A 26,111-nucleotide genomic window follows, 5' to 3' on the forward strand; every position below is an offset into this window, starting at 1 on the left:
AAAAAACATTATTTTGTATTATTGTTATTAAAAAAGCATATATAGATGTATATTTTTTTATATGACATTTATTGTTTACATATGATACATTATGAAGAAATTTAAATTATATAAAGAAATATAAATTATAATTTATTTTATTTATATTTTAATACTAAATATTATTTTGAATGATTAACTATTATCCATAATAAAAAAATGTTTCATTTTATTAAAAGGTAAGCATTTTTTTATTTGTAAAAATATTTTTGCAAAATGTTGAAAACCAAAAAATTTTAAAGCAACTAAAATATCATATAAATAAATAATATCACTTATTTTGTTCTTTTTATATTTATTTTAGTTATTTTCAAATTGTTTTCAAAAATTTTTATTTAAAGACTGTATCTGCTTCCTTTTAAAGACGCATTTGTGAATTAGAGCATTTACTTTTTGTACTTTATGTAACAAATAATATATATATATATACATATTTATATATGTTCAAAAAGATTAGAAGTACAAATATACATTTGATTTTCTAATTTTTTATATTTTAAAACTATTTTTACCATAAAAAATAGATATATATTACTTTTTAATTTATCTATTTTAGATTTAAAAAAAAAAAAAATTTTATTTGTTCATTTTATATAATAAATTAATATAAATAAAAAAAAATACCTACTAATTTATTACTTTTTAATATCTTCCCTACATTTAATTGTTACTAACTTTCAGACACTCATATATCCCTCATGTGCAGTTTTTTAGTTTTTTTTTTTTTAGTAAATATTAGTTATTTTTACCAAAATGTGTGTACAAACATTACGTAAACAGCATTCCTATTTTTCTCATGTGATATTATATTTGTATAAATATCAAGGCGTAAAAGTATTTGAATGCACTCTATAATTTTATATTTATATGTTTTTTTGAGAAAATATAATAAAAGATGCGCTATATCATTATCACATATATTAATAATAATTTTTTTTTTATTTTTTTAAAAACGTTTATATATATTTATATTATTTATATAAAAAAGGATGATGATAAAAAAAAAATATTATTTTTTAAAATTTATTTAAATAAATAATGAATTAACAAATTATTTTTTATGGGAAAAATTTATTATTTAAATGAGGACAATATAAATATAATAAAAGGTTTTTCTACATTTTTAGGAGTAAATTGTAATTTTTACTATAGTAAAAAAAACAAGGAAACATATATTATTTGTTATATTTCTTAAAATAGTATTTTTATTAAAATTATTTTGCTTTTTATTTTTATTTTAAATATATATAAACATGGCAAATTTTATTGTTGTGAATATAAGTTTAAAAATAATTTGTTCTTTTTAGATATAAAACTTGTAAGTGTTATGCAATTATTTGTACATTTAAATACTTTTCTAACAGGGTATTTGAAACTAAAAAACTGATTAACACATGAATTGTAGATATGAACTTTTAAAGTACATTATCTTTTATGTTAAACGTGTACATTTAAAATTTAGATATTTTTTTAATTTCATTGGTAAATAAATTTAAATTTACCATTTATATGATCTTTAATACTAACAAAAAATTTTATATTTTTCTTTTTTATTTCAATAAAAGTCGTCACAATATTTTATATTATTAACTTTTTGGCAAAAATATTTTATATATTATTAAATGACATTTGTTTGATCGTCATTTGCTATTACATACAAAGGCAATATTTTGATTATTAATTAATAAAATTTTTTTTAAAATATTTTTTTTCGTAAACATATTCTTTCGGCATTTTCTTTTATATCTATTATTTTTAAAATTAATATTAATTTCATTGTTTATATAATAATATCGTTAATAATGCTTCATTATTCTCTAGCGCAGACGTCTGGTCGGAAACTTAAACGTTTATATATCACTACTATTTTAATAATACAATTACTTTTTTTTTTTTTTTTTATTATATCTTAAATTTCACAACTATTAAATGTAATTATATACAATCTAATATATCATATTTTTAATTATTATGATTATTATAAATTAAAGTTGAAATTTTAAATGATTGTAAGTTATTATTTATGAAACATAAAAAAGAAAGTGTTTATTTAATGAGTGTTATATAACTTTCTGTTTAATATATATATGCATATATATATATATATATATATATATATATATATATATATTATGATTTATTAACATTTTAATCATATTTAAATATCATTCGTAGATTTAGTTTTTTTTTTTTTTTTTTTTTTTTTTTTGATATGTAGAAAAACATTTTTTTAACAAATTAATTTTTATAATGTTATGATAAAAGTTTTATTTTTTTTTTGCGCACAAATATTTTATGTTAATGATTTATTAATTTTAAATAATATGACATGACATTGTTGATCTTGGAGAGTATTCCACCTCTCAAATTAACTTTTATTTTTATTTTATATTATGATTATACATTAAGCTTATTAAGTAAAAACATTGACTATTACTGGAATCAAAACATATAAATGTACTTTCTTCTTGTTTATAAGATATTATCTGATAGGATGCAACATAACAAATGAATGATAATATCGAGAATATTTATGAAAAATACTGTAATATTGTAAAATGGGTCAGTATTTCTTCTACATTAGTTTACATTCTTTCAACTATGTCAGTATATTTTTTTAATATATTTACACATCGTCTTTATCAAATATAGTATGAATACTGTAATCAATGTGTTAAAATCAAAAAGGATTTATAAAAATATTTCAATTTTTATATATTTTAAAATAAAAATTTATTGCAAGTATCATTTTAATGAGATATATAATAGTATATAGATTATATTTTTTTTATTTTTTTTAATATTTAACTTTCGTAAGTTTTGTCCATAAAATGTTTATAATTATAACAAGCTTTCGAAAATAAATACTTTACAATTTATAATAAAAGTATTTCATCATTGTTCTATGAACATTAGTTTATTATTCTTATTTTCAGTAGTTTTATTTGAAAATATTTCTATTTATTTTCACAAAGTAAATAATATTAAAATATATTATACTAATTGTGCATGAATTATTTAATAATTTTTATATCATCTTGACTTTAATATTTTTATCAACAATATTATTATATATTTTTTTTTAATATAATATTTTTAATATAAAAAATAAAAAATAAAATTAAGTTCATTAAAAAATTTTTATATTTTATTATATAAATATATTTATATATTTATATATATATATATATATATCTTTCGTCCTTGTCTGATCTGACATAATGATCATTTTATTTGTGCTAAAGAAACAAGTTTAAAATCAATAAATGCTTCATTTATAAAAATTAGATGTATTAATTCAGTTTAATGTATTATTTATTTCGTTTTCACTTAAAAATTGCGATCATAAACATTTAAATATGTGCACTTAACATGATTTTGTTTATGAACAAAGTATTAGCAACTTCCTTACTTGATAGATTGTTGTTGAAATTTCTATATATAAATATATATATATTTATGGCTTTTCTCATTTTAAGTCCCTTATGATTTATACAAAAAAAATATATAAAAAAAATAATACTTCTTAAATATTTAAATTTTAAACCTTTTGTTTAATAAAAAATTTCTGTATTTATATAATAATTTCAATTATAAATTTTTTATATGATTAATTTATAGATATAAAAAAAAATTTTTTTTTTTTTTTGTAATTTTTGCTTTTATTGTTTACGATAAAGAAAATATATAATTTATAAAAATACCATATTAAGATTTGTTTTTATATATACATATATATAAATATATGAGATAAACAAAAATATTTTTTTTATTTAATATTTAAAAAAAAAAAATAAAAGAAGGTAAATTCTACAATCTTCTTTAGATTGCTTGTCATATTTTATAAAATTAAAGTTTGTTATAAATTTTAATATTAAAATTAAAACTGTGAATGCATTTATTTTATAGTATTAAGAGTCTTTAGTTGTTTTTTATTTACAATTACTTTAGAAAAAAAAAATGATATTATGATAAAAATAAGGTTTATAAAAAAAATCTTTAATAAATTTTTTATTTGTTAGTTTTAGGCTTAAAAATAATTGCATGTAAGTTGATAAATTTATGATAAGTAAAATTAGGAATTTTTAATTCATTTACAACTTATAATACTTTTTTTTTTTTTTCATTATAATATAATAACGTATATTATTTATATTAAACTGCTATAATTTATAAGTTAAAAAAGAAATTGTTTTAATAATAAATGAAATTATTTCAAATATTATGTTATATTAACAAATTATTTTTATTGATAAGTCAACAAAAACATATCAGTAAAAAGCAAAGATTATGAATTAATTTTTTTTCTTCATCAACATTTTATGCTTTAGGTTGTTGATAAACTTATTAAAATGTCAAATGTTGTGAAGTTGTTCTTAATAGCAAAATTAAGTTGTTTAATAGTATTATATTGGATGTGTTTACTATTTTATCTATCTTATTGTGCCATAAATTTTATTGCAATTCCTTTATTTCGCTTTATTATATATCATTTTAACAAAACAATCAACTTATTTCCTATATTGTTTATATACAATAATTGTTTCTATGTTTGAGAAATTAAAACAATTGATAATGGAAAAGAATATTTTTTTTTTTTATATATTATATTTTTTTATTGACATTGTTATTTGACTATAATACATTAAAAATAAAAAAGAAAAAAATTAATAATATACAATATTGGCATTCCCTCATTGTAGTATTTATTTCTGTATCTATTATTAATTTATAATATTTTTTTTTTTACAGTTGTTTTGTGGATAAAATTTCTTGTAAACAGAAACATTTATAGGAATATTTTTTTGCAAAATTGTTGTTCTCAGGTTTTTGAAAATAATAATATAATTTAGGCGTTATAATCAAAACAAATTCTAATGTCTACGAAGGATTTTTAAGTTATTGTCTCAGATATAGTTTTTATGTTTATCATTTTCATTTACTTAAAGCTTTTTAAAAAACATTAACTATGTAGGGTTATTATACATGTTTATTGCGTTAATGATAATGTTTATATTTTAACAAAAAATATTTATTATTTGAGATGCATTATATTGTCGGTAATTGTCATGATTCATTGTCAAAAGGCATAATAACATTATATTTGAAAGGTTAACTTGTGTCACATTCATTTCAACCGGACAAACGTCAACATTCAAAATTTTATGTTAATGTTTTTATTTAACAATACACTTTTTATGATCAACAATCTTTGACGCATCGAGTAACGTTTTTGATGTTTTCTTTAAATTTCAAATTTTTTACTTATGTTATTTTATCTTTAAAATAGACAACTTTATATTTTGTTTTTTGATAATAACATATTTCAAAGCAACAAATGTTATAATTGCCAATGTATAAATATATGCATTTATTTTTTATATATTCGTTTGTTTCAGATGACTTTAATAATTATATAATGTATGTTTTGTATTTTAAAAAAAAACACCAACAAAAAACCATAGAACTATTTTAAAAATAAATTACCACAATATATAAATATATATATACATTATATATATAAACAAAACTTTTTATTCATAAAAAAAATGATTTACTGGGTAATTAAATTAAAATTATAAATTTTTATTTATATTAATTTTATTATTTATAAAATCTTTTATAAAAAGTTAAAAGATAATAACATTAGGATTATATTGTATTTAATTTTGCTTAATCACAAAAGTACAAATTTTTAGAAAATGAACTGTATAATACTTTTATATTTTATCATATATATATTTAAAATATATGATAATTTTTTTTTCTTTCTATTATATAAAAGTATTAAAATAATTTTAAAATAAATTAATTTTTTATTCCCAGAATTAGATACCTTGTTTATGTAATTCTTTTATTTACTTTATTATTTTTTTTAAAGTGTTTTTGCAGTTAAACTATTTAAACATGAAGTTTGATTATTTCGTTCCCTTACTAACATTTTATATTTTAAAATAAGAGACAGTTATCTGGATAATAAACACATTCAACCTAACCCAAACAATTTCGACAACACACCCGTCTTCGCAAAATATATTATTTATACTTTTAGAAGTGCATGTCAACAATTCTTAAAAAATGTGCTTTTTATACATAATTTGTTTAGTTCTTTTCATTTGCATCTTTAACTCAAACGTTTTATATAACTATTAGTAAAAAAATTTATGGAACATCATTTTTGATACATACAATTTTTGCCATAGATTTTATCATTTCCTAAACTAAATATATATAAATATACATATATTTATATATATATATATATTTTTTTTTTTGTTAGAAATTTCTAGATTTTTAAATGTTGCCTTATTTTAACCTCCTATATAAAAATATATTATTAGGATTTTTATTATCGTCATTTTGCACCTTGAAAAGTGTTTTACAACGGGGGAATGTTGTATAAAACAGTCTAGACAATATTAATGAATAAGAATGACAAAAATTGTATTACAATAATATAGCGCGTTAAAATGTCTCTGTTGCTCTACTTAATTGAGTTATATTTTATTGTTATTTCTGTTTAAACCATTCTTCAATATAATGTATTGTTATTATATTCTTACATAAATAAATAGAAACATTCTTTAGTTAAGATAAGACTTCACAAACAAAATTTTGTGGTGACCTCTATTTTAGAAATATACTGTTTATAAGTTTAGATAACCATTGTAAACAAGAGGATTACTCTTAATATAATTTACATATTTTATAATACATAAATCTTACGGCTTCGGAACTTGATATTCATTTATTATTTTATTTTTTTTTTTATTAATTCCTAGTCATTTGATATTTGTTTTGATCTAGATAAATGTATCCATTCTCTTATTTTTTTTTTATCATATTATACTTGCTTAATGTTTGATCCTTTTTATACTTATAGTACTTTTAACAACTATTAAAAATATCATAAACATATAAACATTTGTTTTTTTTTTCTTTAAGAAATTTACCTGCCTAACAGGTGACAAAATATTGTTATCATTTACCTAAGGTATCATTATCAATTTTTATCATTTCACATGACCAAAATATTATAATGATTACGAAAATTGTTTCTTATATTATTGCTCATAAAGTTCCTATTCTTTCAACATAATATAAATAAATTGTATATTATTTATAGATCATATGTAAAGTTTTGTTACGTTACACTTTTAATCGCTCTTTACTGATTAGTCACTTTGATTTGCGCTTAGTATCTCTTAAGCTTGATAATAATAAGAATCTGTTAGTTGATTTTGTGGCTAACTAAAAATTTAAGCATCTATTGGTAACAGGAAGTTTATATGTATCTTATAATTCCAATAAAATGTCTAACAAAAATAATTTAAAATATTTGAAATTGAGACCTCAATTAATTTTAACTACTTATGTTATTTTTATTTTATGTATTGCACTTTGATTATTTGCTTGATTGTTATTGGTTAATTTTGTCATTTGATTATATCAACAACGTGACTTTATTCCTAAAATTTAGTATCATCTTTCATGTTTCCACTGTATAATATATATTTAATAATCAGCTGAGATAGAATATTAAAATTTACTATAAACAATATTTGTATATAATTTGTAATCTAAAAAGAAGATAATTAACCACTTATCAATTTTTTTTATATAACTATTAAAATTTTTATACAAATTTAAATATAAAAAAAACTACAATTTCTTTTTCTTTTTAAAAGATATATTTCTTATCATGATAAGATGTTGTTATTATCGCAAAATATATTTAAATATACATTGTTTGTCTTTTAAGGCGGAGGAATTCATCTATTTATGAATATCATATAAATAAATGCACACATTTTTTAGCTTCCACACCATCGTAACCTTCACATTATTAAGAATGTGTCCTTTTAGTGTACTTTGTAGATGAAGAAAATAGAATTCAATGGTACCTTCTTGTCTGCAACATATATCTAATATTTTTTTTTTGCTAAAAAATATTTTACTATTGACGTGTGTATACAGCTATTCTTTAAAGAACAGTCTTTTTTAACAAAACATATTCGTCGATTTTGTATTTTTTTTTAACATTATATAACAAACAGCCGCTACCAAACATAAATAGATTGCACCTTTATCTTAAAAAAATATATGTAACTCAATTGATAATTTGACAACGACATTATTATTTTATATTTAATTTGATATTATATATTTTGTATTTTATATAAATTATTATTATTATTATTATTTTTTTTTTTTTACTAAATTAATTATTTTTTTTATTTACTAATTTTGTTATTTTTTTAGGATAATTTTCTAATAAAATAATATAATCTTATATATATATATATAAAATTTTTACTAAATTAAATATATATATTTTTCAAAAATTTATCTATATTAAAAATAGAAAGAAAATTTTAAAATCAAAATATAAACAAGAAAACTGGAGATTGACGCTGCATCACTTATTAGTTCATATATAAATATGATATCATTACAGAGATCTCCTTCTACAAATAGTACTACAACTGGTGTTTCAGATAATCAACATCATAGTAATGGATTTGATCCTCACCAATTACTACAAGCTGCTGTTGCAAGTAGTCAAAATTTAAATGTTGTTAATACCTCATCATCCTCACAAACAAATATAAGTGGACCAAAATTAAGTCCTGAAAATCTTTATTTAATTTCAAATATTCAACATCGTTTTAATAATCATTTAAATAGTTTGTCAACTCCTGAAGGACAGCGCTTTTTGGGAACTTTATTAATGGGTTCTCATATGATGCCGCAGGCTCATGGAGATCTCAGTAATATACCTGCACCAAATACAAGTCCCAATTCAAGCCTTGTTCCAAATAACAATTTATCAAATGTTGTCAATTCTAATACCATTCCCAATACAAATCTTTTAACTTTAGAATTAGCTCTTAATAATAATCAATCGGTGCATACTTTATATCAACATAATTTTTGTATATGGCCTGGTTGTAATCATCCATGTGAATCATTAGCAGCATTCTTAACTCATCTTGCATCAACACATCGTACAGATGAAAGTAATAATACACATATTAAAAATCAAATAGAACTTATTGAAAATTTAGAACATAAAATAACGAAAGAAAAACAAATATTACATGCAATGATGAATGTTATTCAATTAAAATCATCACTAACTGATTCAATTCCACAATCATTTATAAATAATTTTCCAAATCAAAATGGCAGCAGTATTAGAAGCAGCAATAATTCTATTAATGAATCTCCTTTAATATCTCCTCAATCTCAAAGCAATGGCGATACATCGGGTAATAATGATAAGGTAAGTCTATTACAATTATTATTATTTTTTTAAAATATATATTTATATAATAATAATAATAACAAAATATTATTTATTTTACAAATATAATTTATATATACATTTTTTTTTATCTTAAAAATTTTTTGCGTAAAGTTATGTAGTTTGTGTTTTAGTTATTTTTAAATAATGAGTTGTACTTTGATGGGTAACTTCTTATAAAATGATAAATGTATTATTTAAACATTATATATCTGACATGATTAACTATCATTTTATTATAGTATATTATAAAACTATAAATAATTCACAATACTAATATATTAATAATTATTATCAAATTGATAAGAATTACCAAAATATACTAATATTACATTTTGTTTAATATAAAAATAAAATCAAATATTACCTAATAATTTTAAATGTACGAAATAATGAGGTAAAGTACAAGTTATATGTGTAATTATTTTTATCTTTTTAATATTAAATATCTCTACAATTTTAAAAAGTTATAATCAGTGTTTAGTAAATTTTTATTTAAGATATTAAAATAATATTTAATTGTACTGATTGTATACAAATGAAATTGATAATTTTGATCAGTTTATTTAAAAGTATACATATATGATATAATGTTGTCAATTATATCAATATTTTTTTTTAATTATACATTAAAAAAATTGTATATATTATTTAATATATATACATATATATTAAATTTTTAATTTTATAAAAAATAATTTATAAAAAAAAAAAAATAACAAATTTTTTTTCATTGATACTTTAAACATATCAAAAAAAAATTTTTTTTTTTTACATCATAGAAATTAATGGTTTTAGTATTTGTGTATAAAGTATCAACATGTTTTTATAATATCAACAACAGCTGATTTGAGCCTTTTAAACAATTATCTAAATAACAGGAGTATGTTGAGCATAAAAATTTATTACTTTATTTATTTTTAATTTATTGACACGAGATGAATGTACTTTTATCTTAAAGAAACGGGTAATAATATCTTGTTCAATCATTTTCAAAACATAAACATAATACTTGATCTTAAAAATTGGGGGTTGATAAATTTTTTAGATAGATTGTATAAACAAACGCCGCATGAAGAATATTATAAATGCTAAACATTTAAAAAAAATTTGTAAACATAAAGAACAAGTAAATAAAAGATATTTTCAGACCGCTTTTTCCATTACATCACAACTTAACAATATTTCAAATTATTCATTTGGTAATGGAAATTCATCATCAACAAATGGAATATTAAATTCATCTAATCAAGCTATAAAAGAAGAAAGTAGGCAAACATCTACACCAAGAAAAAGAGTTAGTGATAAAAGTATATTGCCAATGCAAGCAGATATTGATAGAAATCGAGAATTTTATAAAAATAATGATGTAAGACCACCATATACCTATGCATCATTAATCCGTCAGGCAATATTGGAATCAAAAGAGGGACAATTAACATTAAATGAAATTTATCAATGGTTTACTGAAACATTTGCATTTTTTAGACGAAATGCTGCAACATGGAAAAATGCTGTTAGACATAATTTGTCACTTCATAAATGTTTTACAAGAATTGAACAAAATGTTAAAGGTGCTGTATGGACAGTTGATGATCAAGAATTTTATAAAAGACGTCCACAAAGAACTAATGGTGTAGGTTCTGGTAGTGTTATTAAAAGTAAACCATCTACACCTAAACCAGAAAATTCTGTTACTGGATCAGTTTTGGAAATGGAAAATATTCAAAAAATTTTAAATGGTTCTCAAACAGATTTGAATTTTGATGATATGAATCCATTATGCATACTTTCTAATGCCGCATTAAAAATAAATGCTTTGCATGATGAATCACCACAAAAAGAAATTGAAAAATTAGTACTATCACAAAATGGGAATATGCCAAAAGTAGATATTATTAGAAAAGTACCTAAAAGTAGGACACCATTACCGTTAATATCTAAAAGTGAAAGTAATGAGGAATCTCGTCAAATTGACAATGTTTCCATATAATTGTTAAAAAAGTTAAATCATAAAACTTTTAATACTAGAATTTTTCTTAATAATACAATTTGAATGATATATCCGAAGATGTTGTCGCAATCAGATATAGCGCCTCAATGTGTTCCTAAATAATTTTTTGAAATTTTTTATTTGATTGAATATATTTTAATAATTAATAGTACAAACTATTTTTGTTTTTCATTTTATTATTAAAATATGGAGAATCATTAGTAATATATATATATATATATTTTAAAAAAAAAATGTGTTATTATCAAACATTGGCGTTATAACACAACATATTTTGTACAAATAAAGAAATGCGGCATTATGGATAGTTCTGATTATCACAAATAAGATTGTAATTAAATAAACATTTATTTTAATTTCAATTTTTGAGACGATAGTAAATTCTACTGACATTGATAATATTCGGTCTCTAAAAATAAAGTATGCCTTTAAAATATTATATTTGTAATTTTTGTTTGACACCATTTAATCTATTTTTTTAATTCATTTTTAAAGTTGTTTTATATTATTTGTAAAATTGTATTTTTTTATTAATATTAATTAAATTTATTCATTTTGATATATTTATCTATATCTACTATCACTACAACAAAAAAAAAATTACTGATGATTAAGAGATGAAAATAATAAATTAATGTCAAATATTTACATAATATAACTAATTATCTACTTTTTAAAAATGACATATTGAAATTTTTTAATAAATTTGTATATCTTTAAAAAAAAATATAAATATATTCATTTATGACAGTAATATAATGTGTTATAACATAAGAAAGATTAATGTTATTATTTTAAATTTGATTCAATTGAAAATTTACAATCTATAGTTATATTATAATATTATAATTTTTCTTTTTTATTATTTTTTCAATATAAATTTTTTGGTTATAAAGAATTTGTGTATCTATATTTCAAATTTTAGTATTTGTTATTTTGTCAAAAAAAAAAATATTACTAAAATGAATACTTATTAATTATATTAGTTTATATTAAATTTAAAAGAATTTAATAAAAGAATGTTTATAAAAGAATATAAAAATAATACAATGCAATTGTTAACATCTTATAATTAATTACATTTTTATTCTGAAAAATTGCACTAATAAAAAAATGGTATTTACGTCGTTAATTTAAATTTATTGTTTGTTATACTTTGTTATAGTCAATTAACAATAGAGGAACTAAATTGTAAAGCAAAAATGAATGAGAGTTTTCTATTATGTATTTTCATAAATTTTTAATTGTTTTTGACAGTAGTATAATTTTGTATAAATTTTTGAATGTTAAAGTGAAGACAAAGAAAAAGTGTTAATAGATATATTACAACAATAATAGTAACTACATTTAGAAAATGTAAAAAAAAATGATATAAACAAATTTTTGAAATAAACATAATTTTAAAATAAAAGTAAATTTATGTTATTTTGTTAATTATTTTTTTTTACATTATATTTTTAATAACAATATTTTTACGCAACATTTAAAATGAGGATTTAAATATTTTTTAAAATAAGTTTAATTATTTGAAAAATAAATAATATAAAAATAATTTTACTAAATATTAACACTATACCATATCAATTTCAACAGGTTTATATTTGTTCAATTTATTAAACATATATATTTTTAAAAGTAACTTTGTTTTTAATTAAAAACTATAAAAGTTTTATTTTTTTTACATGAAATAAGATATTCTAATATTTTAAATAATATAAAAATATAAATATTTGATTTAAAAAAATTTATATAATACATTTTTATTATAAAAATTAAAAATAAAAAATTTAAAGTTTTTTTAAGTTTTTAAATTTAAAATAGAAACTTTTAAATAAACAAAATAATGTTATTAATAATAAAAATGAAATAAAAATTATAGATTGTATTGTTAAACTTAATATGCACAATAACATCAAAATTTCATGTAATTTTTATCAAAACTTACCTTTTATATTATATAAATATTCTTTTAATATTATTTATTAGTAAAAAAATTATAAAAATTTATTAAAAAATTTTACTCAATGGTATCATTTTTTGATTACATAAAAGTAATATTAATGAAATAGTTTTTAAAAAATTTAAAATTAAAAAAACGTACATTTAAGTGAAGCTTTAACTACAATTACAAACATTAATAATACTATTTTTATTACAATTTTTAATTTTTAATTGAAAGTTGTTTAAATTTAAAAGTTGTTATATCAATTTCTAATGAAAACTATCATTTAGTGGTAAAAAAAAGATTAAAAAGGAAATTAAGTTTTATATGGCATTAAATATTAAAGAGCAGTTTTATAATTAATAAAAAAAAATTATCTTAAAAAAGCAAGAAATATTAAATATCTTAACATATTACAAATTTGTACAAATATGATTATAGTAACATTAAAATATTATTAAAACTATATTTTATAAATATATTTGTATAAATTAAACTTCTTATGATTATTAATTTAATTCAGCCATGTAAGATATGTTTTTAAAAAATATTTAATTTTTTTTTTATTTGTACACTTAAGTACAAAACATTTATAGATGTTTTGATAATAAAAAATATCAACCTTGTAACAATTTTTATAATATAATTTAAAAAAAATTATTTTTATCATTGTAATTTTTCATATCTATTATAATAAGGTTATTATGTCATAAATTTATACCAAAAAAGTTATTTTGTACACTATTAAATGGAATACTTTTATATATTTCTTTTTGTGTATCATTTTTATGACAGTAGATCAATTTGATAATATTTATTAAATATTTCTATTAATCCATTAGTTTATTATTATTATTATTATAATTGTTTTGATTTATTGATATAAATTATTATCCTGTTTGAAATATTAATTTTTATATATATTATAAATCAATTAATAAATATTTGAAAAAATATTAAATTATGATATAAAATAAAAAAAGTTTTTTTTTAAAACCAATAAAAAAAGTAACAGGAAGTATCGATAATTAAAAAAAGTAATATTTCTTATTTAATTTATATATAAAATAAAATTTTTATATAATTTTGTTTAAATATTACAAAGTATAAAATAATTATGTAAAAAAAAGACTTATAGTTCATAGTAATTATATACTTTGATTATCATTAAAGATTTTTTGTTGACAAGATTGAATAATGTAAACATTCAACTAAAATTGTGTATTAACCATTTCTAATATATATATTGTATAAATAATATAATAATATTAAAAATACTTCTTTTTTTTCATCCAAAAAAAAATACTAAGAAAAAGTTGGCATTAAATAACTTGTTTATTCAAGCAAATATATATTTTATCATTTATCAATTTGAAAAAAATGTTCTATGAAAAATGATATAATCTAATTTTATAAAAAAATTGTCATACTTAAATAAGAAAGACTTTTGTTTTTACCATGTTGTCAGGTTAGAATTTCAAATCTGTCTTTTTATGTTTAATGTTTAAATAATTTTACTCAATGCAGTCATTCTAAAATTATTTATATTTAATTATTATGTTTAAACAAAATTTCAAATCATATTTATAATATTTTCTTAAATTAAATGGAATAGTTAATTAAAAATAAAGAAATTATTATTAAAAAAAATACATTAACCTTGTAAAAGTTTCGAAAATTTTATATAAATATTAATTAGTTTAATATTTTAATATACTAAAATATTTAAAAGATTAAAAAATCATGAAAAAAAACTAGTAATTGCATATTAAACATATAATAATAATAAATATCAAATTAATAAATTTTATTTCTATTTAATTTATTTATAAATAATAAAAATTTTAGAATTAAAAATGAAAAATATAATTACAACATTAAAAACATGCTTTAATTTTGACAAAAAATAATCCCATTAACTTTATTTTTATACTTAAATGAATTTTCATGTTAATAAGGTGTAACATTTTAGTTTTCTTCAATTATTATTGGAAAATTATTTTTTTATTCAGTTTGTAGATAAAAAGTTTGTATAAAAAATCTATCAGTTATAGTAAAAAAAAATATTTATAAATAATTATAATTCAAAAATTATTTCTTCTGAGAAATATGAATATTATTTATTGATATAGATAATTATAATGTGTTATACAATAATATAATGTTTTTATATTTTAATTGTTTGAAATAACATATATACTTAGAATGAATACAAAAAATTAGTCAATAAATTTTTATTTTAAGTTAACTTAAAAATAAAATTTTGTTTATATAAAATAAGTATTACAAAAAAAGGATTCAATTTTGTGATATTTTTAGAGTTTTATAAAAATTCTTCGAAAATATTATCAAAGAAATAAACAGACTTTTATGTTTGATTAATAGATTATAACAGAATACTATAATGTATTTTAAAAAGTGATTTATATATTAATATTCTTGTGAATATTTCTCACAATATCATTAGTTTGTCTATAAACAAAAAGCATTTTATTAAAAAACCAAGACTAACATTCCAATCATTCTTGAACTTGACAATATTAAACAAAATAATATGCTATAAAAAATTATCATGAAGCAAAAAAATTTACACACTGTTTTTGTTATTTGTTTTTTTATTTGATCAAAATTTCTATTAATGAGAATTATTACTTAACAATATTAATTGATTAAATTTTTTTATTGTTTAAAATATTAACCATCGAAAAAAATTTTATTTTTTTTAATTAAATTTCACAATTATATGTAATAAAGATTTTAACAATAAAAAAAATCATATATAATTATGTTATTTTATACACATTTTTTTTCAAATATCATTAAAAATTTTAATTTTATATCTATTTTTAGTAATAATAAACACTTAAATAGTGCCATCAAGTGTTATTATTTTTAATATCAAACTTTAATGTAATAATAAACATTCAAAATATGCATGTAACTTGAGATAATTTTGTACAACAAATTTTATTTTATTTTTAATATGGTTTGTAATAATAATCTATAAAGTCATTTTTTTAAAAATTATATTAGTTTTATATAAAGAAAAATAAGTTAAGTAGTTGTTTTATGTTTTATTAAACTAATAATGTTTAATAGTTATTTACTTTAATATTTAAAAAAAATATTCCGAAAATAAAAATATAATAGAATAAATTTGATTATAACAAAAAACTTTGGTTAATTATTTAAATTTATAACAAAAAAAAATAATTTAATAATAAATTTAAAAATAAAATTTTATATGAAAATGATTTAATAAATATTATTTAAATATTTTTGAAATTGTAATATTATTTATTGGATATAATAATGTTAATAATATATATTATTCATATGATTAATAAAATTAAAAATTAATAACTTAAATTTTTATTCATTAGAAGTTGGAATTTTAACAGATTCTAGAACTTCTTTATTTTCTTGCGCAGGATTTCCAGTTATTTTCTCACTTTTATTTTTTGCTAATCTTGCTTTGAGATCACTTAATGCTTTTTGTCTTCTTCTTTCAGCATCACGAGATCTTTGGTACTCAGCAGGATCTGTAGAAACAATTCCCGTTAATGGCACATTACCCATAGCATTTACATCAACTAATACAACAGGTTTATACAAATTTAATTTTGTTAATAAATTATAAAAAATAACACCAACTTGTATTAATGGTTTATGAAATATTCTTGGAAATAATGTATGCCATGCAAAATGATCGCTTAAATCACCAAATGTTGTTTTGTCATTTGGATTTTCTTGATAAAATCTTAGATATGTCCAAGCTAATTGTATTGCAATGGTTGTTTGAAATATGCAAACAAATCGAACAAGACCAATTAAATAAAAAATAATTGTAAAAAAAATACATGAAAATGGTAAATGTGTATTTTTAATTCTTCCAAAAGGTGTTGTAAATATTGCAATATCAGGTAAAAACTTAAATATTAATTAGATAATATTATTGTAATAGGAAAACTTACTTGTTTTATTGGTACAAAAAATGCTGCTGATATGGGAACTAAACCATTTATAATTTCTTCTAAAATCTGTGCATTACCATTTGTAACTCTATAAATAATGTAAATTACAATTCCAATTAATATCGTTGTTAATAAATGAATTCCTAAACCAAATTTAATTATTTCTTTTTTCTTCCACGTTCCTTCAATCATATAATATGAATAAAATGATGAAATGATTGACATAATTAGCATTAAAATATTAGGTTCTACTATTGCAGCAATGGGATATGTTAAAAATCTCAAATTTAATAAATCAATTGTATGATAGTAAAACAAACTTTCTCCAAATGGAAGAAAAGAAATTAAATATCCTTCAAATATAAAAGAAAATTTAAAATATAATTTGTAAGTAAAATAATCAACATACCTAAAATATTAATACTATAATATACTTTTAAGAAGTAATCACTGCTTAATAATTTGTTCTTTACATCTCCAATTAATTGAATTGCCTTTTGGCTATTTATAATAATGTTTTCCTGGGTAGGTGTAAACATTACGATTATGAGATTTAACAAATTTATTTACAGATATATTGTATTGTACACGTGTGATTCAGTATAAAGTAAAAATAAGTGGTATATACATTCCACCAAACCGTCAGGTTGCCATTCTTTTTGAGATATTTTACTTAACATGATACTTAAAATATTTTTTTATTTAATATTTAGTAAAGCATTTGAACATTTTTTTTTGTTTATAATTTGTTAATAATAGTTTATTAATAGTATTGAAATATATATAATTGTTATTAAATGATATAATCAATACAAAACATGTTATTTTATAAAAATTTTTAACATATAAATATTTTTTACTAGAAGATAAGTATAACATAAATTGATTTTCATTAAGATGAATATCCTAATTATTTTTACATAAAAACAACTAACAACATTTATAACTATTATTAAACTAAATAAGATTTTTTTTGAAATGAAAATAAAGATATTCTTTTTCATGTATTACAAATTTTTTTTTACTAATTTTTTGTTTTATTATTTATTTTATATTATAAGGTCAATTAATTTTAAGTTGTTATTAAAAGATAAATTGTTTTTTTTTACGAGTTTTAGCATTACAAAACATATAAATTATTTAAGTTTTTTTTAAAAGCCTATTTAATCTAAAAATAAGTTAAATGATTTTAAAATTTAAAAAAAAATCTTTTTCTATTAAAACAAATTCTAAGAACCATTGATATAATATACGCAATATCTTTACTGTTCGTTTACTAGATAATTATTCTTATGTTAGATATTAGCGGATTTACAGGGTATAACTATTCAATTAAAAAAAGCCTTGTATATCATATCATATCAAATAAAAAAAATTTAATTTTCTAATGTGCAAAAAAAGTAGATTTTAAAGTACTTTTTTTAATTTATTTTAAAATTGTGACATCCTACAATGATAAAACTAAGTTTAATTAATCTCTAATAAAAATTTATAAAGAGTTATTGGGGTAATTTTAAAGTCACAATTTTTTGTTAAAAAATTTTTCTTTATTGGCTTAAATTTAATTGCATGTAACTTAGTTATTATAAATTATAATCATAAATTTTTAAAAATTATTTAAAAAGTTAAATTTTTTTTTAATTATGTTCATAAATAAGAGCAAAAGTTAAATGTATTTTTTAAAACATTTATTTCTATATTAAGCAAGTAATATATATTTTTTTAATTAAAGCTTTTTTTATAAATAATTTCTATAAAATGAAAATAATTTTCTAAAATTAGAAAATGAACATTTGTTGCTTTTTTCTTCCGTTAAAACCTAACCTTTATTTAATTAAAAAAGTTATAACTTAAAAACATATTGTTTGTATTATAAAATTATTAGAAATATTTTTCTTGTTAATACTATTCTGTTTCAACAAAGGCTTTTTTGTTTCTAAAAATATTATGCAAAAAAAATTCTTCCAAAAGCATAAATAAATTTTAATATAGTTTAAAGATTTTTAAGTGATTAAGTAACAATTGTAATATCTAAAAGATAAATAAAAATGTGTAATTAATGTGTTTATGTAAGGGCAGGAAAAAAAAATTAGGCAGAATGCAATAAAATAGTTACTCTAAAAAATTAATGTCTTATTTTTTTTCCTTTCAATTGACGATTTTTCCACTACGATATAACTATCATTTACCATCTAGTGATTTTTGTTTTTTTTAAATATCTGACGTTTCTAATGTCGAATTTTTGTCGTGTAAATACATTTGAGATCAATTTATTTTTAACATTAATTTTTAAGTTTGTTTATACATATGTATTCTAATTTTATCATATCATGTTTAAAAAGAAAAATTTAAATTTTATTTTTTAATAAAACTTTTTCTTGATTATTGTAAAGGAGTAAAATGGACATCATTATGTTACAATTGTTTATGTTCTACATCAATTTTTTACGCAAATTACAAGTATTCTATAGGTGAAAGTTATTTTATAATGTTAAATTTACTTTTTTTAAAAGTTTTAATTTTTTCAACATTTAAATCGAAAAAAAAAATCTTGCTATATATAAAAATAACACGCTTATGTAAATAAAGGTCAACAGTTAGGTTTATGACAAATATTTTTTTAATAATGGCTCAAAAAATTTTTAATCAGTGTTCCATTATTGTGTTTTTATTTTGTTTCTTTTGAATAATTGTTTATTTTAAATTTATTTATTAAGTATTAAAAAATATAATTTATTACAAATTGATTTCTAATATTTATTTTTTTAAAAAATGTGAATATAAATTAAATTAATTTAAATTTTCTAAATTGATAATAATTTATTACTATATAAGTTTGATTTAGAAAATATAATATTTATAAAAAATATACTTTTCTTCTTTTAAAAACGTTAATAAAAATGAATAAAACTTAACTAAATAAATTAAAATGATTTTTCAAATAAAAAAATTTTTTTTATCACTTTTTACTTTTATTTTTAATTTTAACTATCAGAAGTTAAAAACATTCTACATTATAAGAAAGGTAAATATCTTATTTTACATAATTAGTTTATAAAAATTTTATCTGTTATTTATTTATTTGTTGTCTGAAAAATAAAAAAAATTATGTTTTATATATAAATAAAATTTTTTATTAAAAATTGAATTATATTTAGAAAGTTACCTTTAGTATTTAAAATTTTTAATATTTTATCAACACCAAACGTTGCTAATAAACTTTTATTTAGATACCGTTTCACACCTCATAATCATTAAAATGACACATCTAGAATATGATAAATTATAAAAATTATTTTTTTATTCATTATTGCATATATTTTTATGAAAAACAAAATGATAAAAGAATTTAAAATTTACATTGAAATAGTAATTTTATATTTAATACATTGTCTTATAACGAAAAAACATATTGAGTAATGTATCATCTATAAATTATATATATAAAAGAACTGTTCAAGTTTATTTCTGGTTATTAAATATACTGTTGTTTAATTTTATTAAAAAAAATGAAGTTAGTGGATGGTACTGAAATAAATTCTGATAAAGTTAAAAAAGCAAGGTATGTTTTTATCACAAAAAACTATTTATATAAATTTTCTTTTCTTTTTCCAGAGCTTCAATGGTTTCTGATATGGCTAAAAGGCAACGTGAATATGTAAAAAATCAAGAAATAATAAATTCTAGTTGGGAATATAAAAAAAAAATTTTTAAATCATTGGCTGGAATTATTTCAATAGTTTTTATCAGTTTTGTTATTCAATATTATCTTAGTAGTTAATATTTTTTTAACTTTTTTTGATCTCAATTCATTTATTTTGGTTGTGGATAAAATATATTTATTTTTAATAAAAGATATTTTTATTTTAGCTTGTTAAATATACAAAATGTAGTGGTATTATAACTAAAGTATAAAATTTTTGTAACTTGTATAATTAAAACTTGAAATTTTTTTTAAAGGTATTTCTTGAAATTTCACTATTTTAAAAACAATAAACAATTAATTTTTAAAATTACTACTTAACTAAACATTTACCAAAAAATTTATTTTCATTAGTTGTTGAAATATAGCATAAAATTTGAAAACTCTTACATAACTTTCAAATTTTTAACATTTAAATTAATTTTAATTTTTGGAGTTATCTTTGAAGCTACAAAAAGAGATTTAAAAGGAAGTTATTATTAAAATGCAAGTATGACGTAGGTCAAAACAATCAATGCATCTTTTAAAAAATCGCGTGTTAATAGTTTATTTTAAAAGTTATCAATGTTATTCAAAAAACTTTCTTTTTTAAAGATTCATGTTAGAGTTAAAATTTTTATTTTTAGCGTATTATTCTTAAAACTATGGTACAATAAATTTTAACAAGAGGGGGGGCAAAGTCCTTCTTCTTGTTAAAAAGACGCGTTTCTCGCGCTATATAAAAAATTAAAAATTTATGTAACAAAACTATATTTTATAATTTTTAAAAAATTTTATTTTAAAAAAATAAAAAAAAACAATAATAAATTAAGCATTAGTTTCAAGCTTTCTCAATTCTTCAATAATAGTTGAATTGTTTGGAACTGCTTTACAGTGTTTTTTAATGTTCTTTTCTACATTTAAAAGTACATTTCCACTTTTTCTTAAAATAAATGTTCCAATTACACATACTGTATTTTAATTAACTGAAATAATTTTGAAAATAAATAGTTTTTGTTCAAATAAAATTAAATAGTAAAGTATTACTATTGAAATAAAAATTGATAAAATTAGTAAAAAACCAACTATAAAATGTCCAATGTTGTGTAAATTTAATGTCCACCAACCAAGTTTCTTTTTTTTCTCATATAAATGAAGTTTATGAAAAACCCAATTAATAATTACTTCATACAATTGTATATCATTGTTATTCTTATTAGTACTATAAACCAATAAGTTTTCATTTACCATATTATTGCATTTTCTTGATTCTGAGTAATGATGCAAATAATTATCGTTGTCTGCAAACAGTAATTCTCTTTTTTTTGTAATTATAGGCATAAAATTATAGCATTTGTCTTTAATGAAATGATCGCTATAAATTTCATCCTCTTCTACTGTTTCACATATTTCAACTTCATATGCTCCAAATTCATCTTTGCTTTTGCATGTTACATCACTTCTTTTAAGAAAAGTTCTAACTTTTTCTTCTAATGTGCTACTTTTTTCAATATCTATGGTTTTCTTATTGTTTTCATAGCATAAATGTTGAAATATTTTATTACCAATAGTATTAGTTACATTTCTTAAGAATTCATATCCTCTTTCCATTATAACTTGATTATTACTAAGTTCTAATCCAGTAACAAAGTGAAAACTGCCGTATAATTCATTGCTGTTAATATTTTGATTTAATTTGTAAAAGAAGGGATTCAATGTTAGTTGTGATTGTATTCCCAGCAAAAAAGCTTTTTTTGTAAGATTGGTGGTTGTATGTGATCTTAAAAAAAGTGGATCATAAACTTTGTCGTCAAGTTGTTCAATAGACAAATAATTCTCTTTGTTAACATCAATAAAATATCTATTATTAAACTTGAAATAAAGTTTGTTTGCCGATAAACAAATTGGATGATCAAAAAATTTGTTTTTTGAATGTATTAATAAAACATGTTTATTAATAATACTACTTTTATCTACAATAATAACATATTTACTTGAAACATGCAAAAATTTCACTACATTAATTTAAATAAAAAATTTGACCATTTTTAAATTACATTGAAAATTTGTTTGTGCTAAATATAAATTAAATGAAGTCTATGTTTTCAAATTTTTTTTATTAAAACACGCTTCTTGAGAAACTCAAGCAACTCGGGATAAGCATTTTTGCAATGTCCCAATTTGTTATGCTCAAATTATGTACCTAGGTAAAGTATAACTGAGGGAAAATTTTAGCTTCATAGCTCAGTCGTGCGCGGCGGTGGACCATTTTGTTTGCAAGTATATTTTTTTAGTTTTTTAATTGTATCTCATTGATATGCTTTTGAAAATATGACTTTATATACCTCATTTTTCACCATTTTTCATGATCTTTTTAACTAGTTACATAGATTTTAAAACTTTTTTAATAAAAAAAATTGAGTCTAAAGTCATCAAAATTAAAGAGCCCCGTTTTGAAAATATTAAAAATGAATTCAGCGTTCTTGAAAACCTTTAAATACACTTTTACCATATTTGGATTTTCATGGAGAAAAAAGTTATTTAAAAAAAATTGTTTAAAAATAACACTTTTATATGCTTAATTTTTATAAAAAAAACTTTTTAGTATTCTATTTGAAGTTTTTATAATTTTTTTTATAATTTTAATTTTTTTAACATCCTTAATGTTATATTACTCCCATATATTAAACCATTTGTTTTTCAATTCAACGTCTACTATTGATCTTATATTTTCTATTTTTTTAACATTTATAGTTTTTAAAATTTTATAATTTTGTAATGTGGTAATTATATCTTGAATCTTCCATATTTGAATAATCTTAAAAAAGTTAGTTGATGTTAAAACATCATTTTTTAAGTTATCTAGAATTTCTTTACTTCAATAAATGCTAAAGTTTCCCTTACCTCTTTGCATTAACAAGTTTATTTTATTTTGCGCTACAAAAAAAATACTAACTTTTTGCAATTGTTTCTATTTTTCGGAAACTAAAAAAATAATCTAGATATTAAAAAATTAGTGACCTATGCAATTTACTATTTCTTTTTTGACAATCTATTGAAACCATTGAAGCTCATAATTTTCATGAACCACTTTCAAATGGTGATACGCGTTAAACATTAAATTAACTTTTCATTTTAATAGAAAGAATATTACAAAATTTTTAAAATAATTTTTAACACCAAACAATAATATTTTTTATGATGGACGTTTTTTATTTTTATACACTTTTAGTTAATTATAATTTTTTTAATTTATCAATTTTTTGAAATATGTATTTTTGTTATAGATAAAATAGATAGATTGTTTAATAAAGATAAACCATTTTTAATAAAATAACCTTTTTTTGATACATATAAAAAACACCATTTGATATTTTTATTTTATAGCGTATAATTAAAATATTAAATAGATTTAAAAATTATATGGATCATTTTTTTTATTTTTTTACAAAATTGCTAAATATTTAGTTTTAACATCAAGTAAAAAATAAACTAATAAAAATAATTTAGTTTTACATTTATTTTATCAAAAAAAAAAATATTCATTACATCTTTTCTTCTTTCTAAACAAAGTATCAAAAAGTATATAGTAAAATTTATAAAGTTTAAGAATGTACGCAAGACCAGAAATAGAAAAATATTACTGGACTATTATCTCTAATAAATACCCCTGAAGTTCTAAGTTTATTAAATACCTTTTATTACACAATATCAATCACAATATAATAGTTAAAATGCTTCACTCGTGAGCTTACGTGATAGTTTAAGTTTAATTAGAGATTTCTATCGTTAAAAATATTCTACCGTAGCCACGAAGAATACAAAAAGATTATCCTTTAGATAAAATATATAAAACCTATAATAAGTAAAATTATTCATACAATAAAAATTATAAAGACTAAGTAATCAAAGAAATAAAAAATGACTAAAATTGTCAAATCTTTACTTTTTATATACTAAATTTATCATCTTATTTTACTTCTAGTCCTAATATATCATCATTTCTTACTATATAAATGTTAAAGAAATAGAATATTATTTATATAATATTTTTTAATTTACTTAATATAAATCTATAAAAAAATATAAACTAATTTAAAATGCTTTTCTAATAAGCTCTATAAATTTATCAACAATATATTTTTATTAGCAATTAAAACAAAATAGAAAAAAGTAAAAAAAATAAAAATAATTTATATATTAATTAAAAAATGCGAAATATAATTTTATTAGTTACTGATATTCAAATGTTGTAACTAAAGGATAATTTTTTTAGTCAAAAATTATTTAAAACTATTTTTTTAAAAGATTAGCTTAATAAAAAATTTAAAAGAAATAATAATACAATGCTAAAAATTAAGCATATAAAAGTGTTATTTTAAAACACTTTTTTATAAATAACTTTTTTCTCCATAAAAATCCAAATATGGTAAAAGTGTATTTAGAGGTTTTCAAGAACGCTGAATTCATTTTTAATATTTTCAAAACAGGGAGTCTTTAATTTTGACGTCTTTCAGATTCAATTTTTTTATATTAAAAAAGTTTTAAAATCTATGTAACTAGTTAAAAAGATCTCGAAAAATAGTGTAAAATGAAGTATATAAAGTCATATTTCACTGGCATATCAATGAGATACACTTAGAAAACTAAATAAATTCACTTGGAAACAAATAGCTCCAGCGCCGCGCACGACAGAGCTATGAAACTAAAATTTTACTTCAGGTTATACTTTACCTAGGTACATAATTTAATCATAACAAATTGGGACATTGCAAAAATGCTTATCCCGAGTTGCTTGAGTTTCTCAAGAAACGTGTTTTAATATAAATCATTGCAAAAAATAATCACACAACGAAAAGGAAAAAAAAATGGAATATTAAAAAAAACTAGTAGTTTGCACTAAAATGAAATTCGTCGTCTACGAAGAGTGCATTTCACAATTAATTTCTTTTTCATATTAACATGTTGAAAAAATTAATTTTGAAGCAAGATATAAGCTTCTGAAGATAGGCTAAAAATTTTCTGAATTTTTTTAATTTTCAATGTCTCATAACTTTTTAAAAAAAACAATTTTTTAAAAAAAGAAAAATAAAATATCAAAATAAAAATATAAAAACATCAAACGTTTTAATTTTTTTTTAAGGAAAATAATT

At 18.6% G+C, this 26,111-nt stretch overlaps 4 protein-coding genes across 4 annotated transcripts; 2 read left to right on the forward strand and 2 right to left on the reverse strand.

Moving 5' to 3' along the window:
• Nucleotides 1–8,482: 8,482 nt before the first annotated feature.
• On the forward strand, nucleotides 8,483–11,339 carry SRAE_X000179500 (Forkhead box protein P3; the record flags this gene model as incomplete). Its single annotated transcript, XM_024653007.1, has 2 exons — nucleotides 8,483–9,325; nucleotides 10,497–11,339. The coding sequence occupies 2 exons, from the start codon at nucleotides 8,483–8,485 to the stop codon at nucleotides 11,337–11,339; spliced, it is 1,686 nt and encodes a 561-aa protein (XP_024499265.1).
• Nucleotides 11,340–16,674: 5,335 nt separating this feature from the next.
• Nucleotides 16,675–17,468, reverse strand: SRAE_X000179600 (Transmembrane protein 115; the record flags this gene model as incomplete). Its single annotated transcript, XM_024653018.1, has 2 exons — nucleotides 16,675–17,232; nucleotides 17,277–17,468. The coding sequence occupies 2 exons, from the start codon at nucleotides 17,466–17,468 to the stop codon at nucleotides 16,675–16,677; spliced, it is 750 nt and encodes a 249-aa protein (XP_024499266.1).
• Nucleotides 17,469–20,785: 3,317 nt separating this feature from the next.
• On the forward strand, nucleotides 20,786–21,057 carry SRAE_X000179700 (Hypothetical protein; the record flags this gene model as incomplete). Its single annotated transcript, XM_024653030.1, has 2 exons — nucleotides 20,786–20,838; nucleotides 20,892–21,057. The coding sequence occupies 2 exons, from the start codon at nucleotides 20,786–20,788 to the stop codon at nucleotides 21,055–21,057; spliced, it is 219 nt and encodes a 72-aa protein (XP_024499267.1).
• A 729-nt stretch (nucleotides 21,058–21,786) lies between these two features.
• Nucleotides 21,787–22,569, reverse strand: SRAE_X000179800 (Hypothetical protein; the record flags this gene model as incomplete). Its single annotated transcript, XM_024653041.1, has 2 exons — nucleotides 21,787–21,901; nucleotides 22,151–22,569. The coding sequence occupies 2 exons, from the start codon at nucleotides 22,567–22,569 to the stop codon at nucleotides 21,787–21,789; spliced, it is 534 nt and encodes a 177-aa protein (XP_024499268.1).
• Nucleotides 22,570–26,111: the final 3,542 nt, after the last annotated feature.

Source organism: Strongyloides ratti, scaffold srae_chrx_scaffold0000002 (assembly GCF_001040885.1).
Source record: "Strongyloides ratti genome assembly S_ratti_ED321, scaffold srae_chrx_scaffold0000002".
Taxonomy (NCBI): domain Eukaryota; kingdom Metazoa; phylum Nematoda; class Chromadorea; order Rhabditida; family Strongyloididae; genus Strongyloides; species Strongyloides ratti.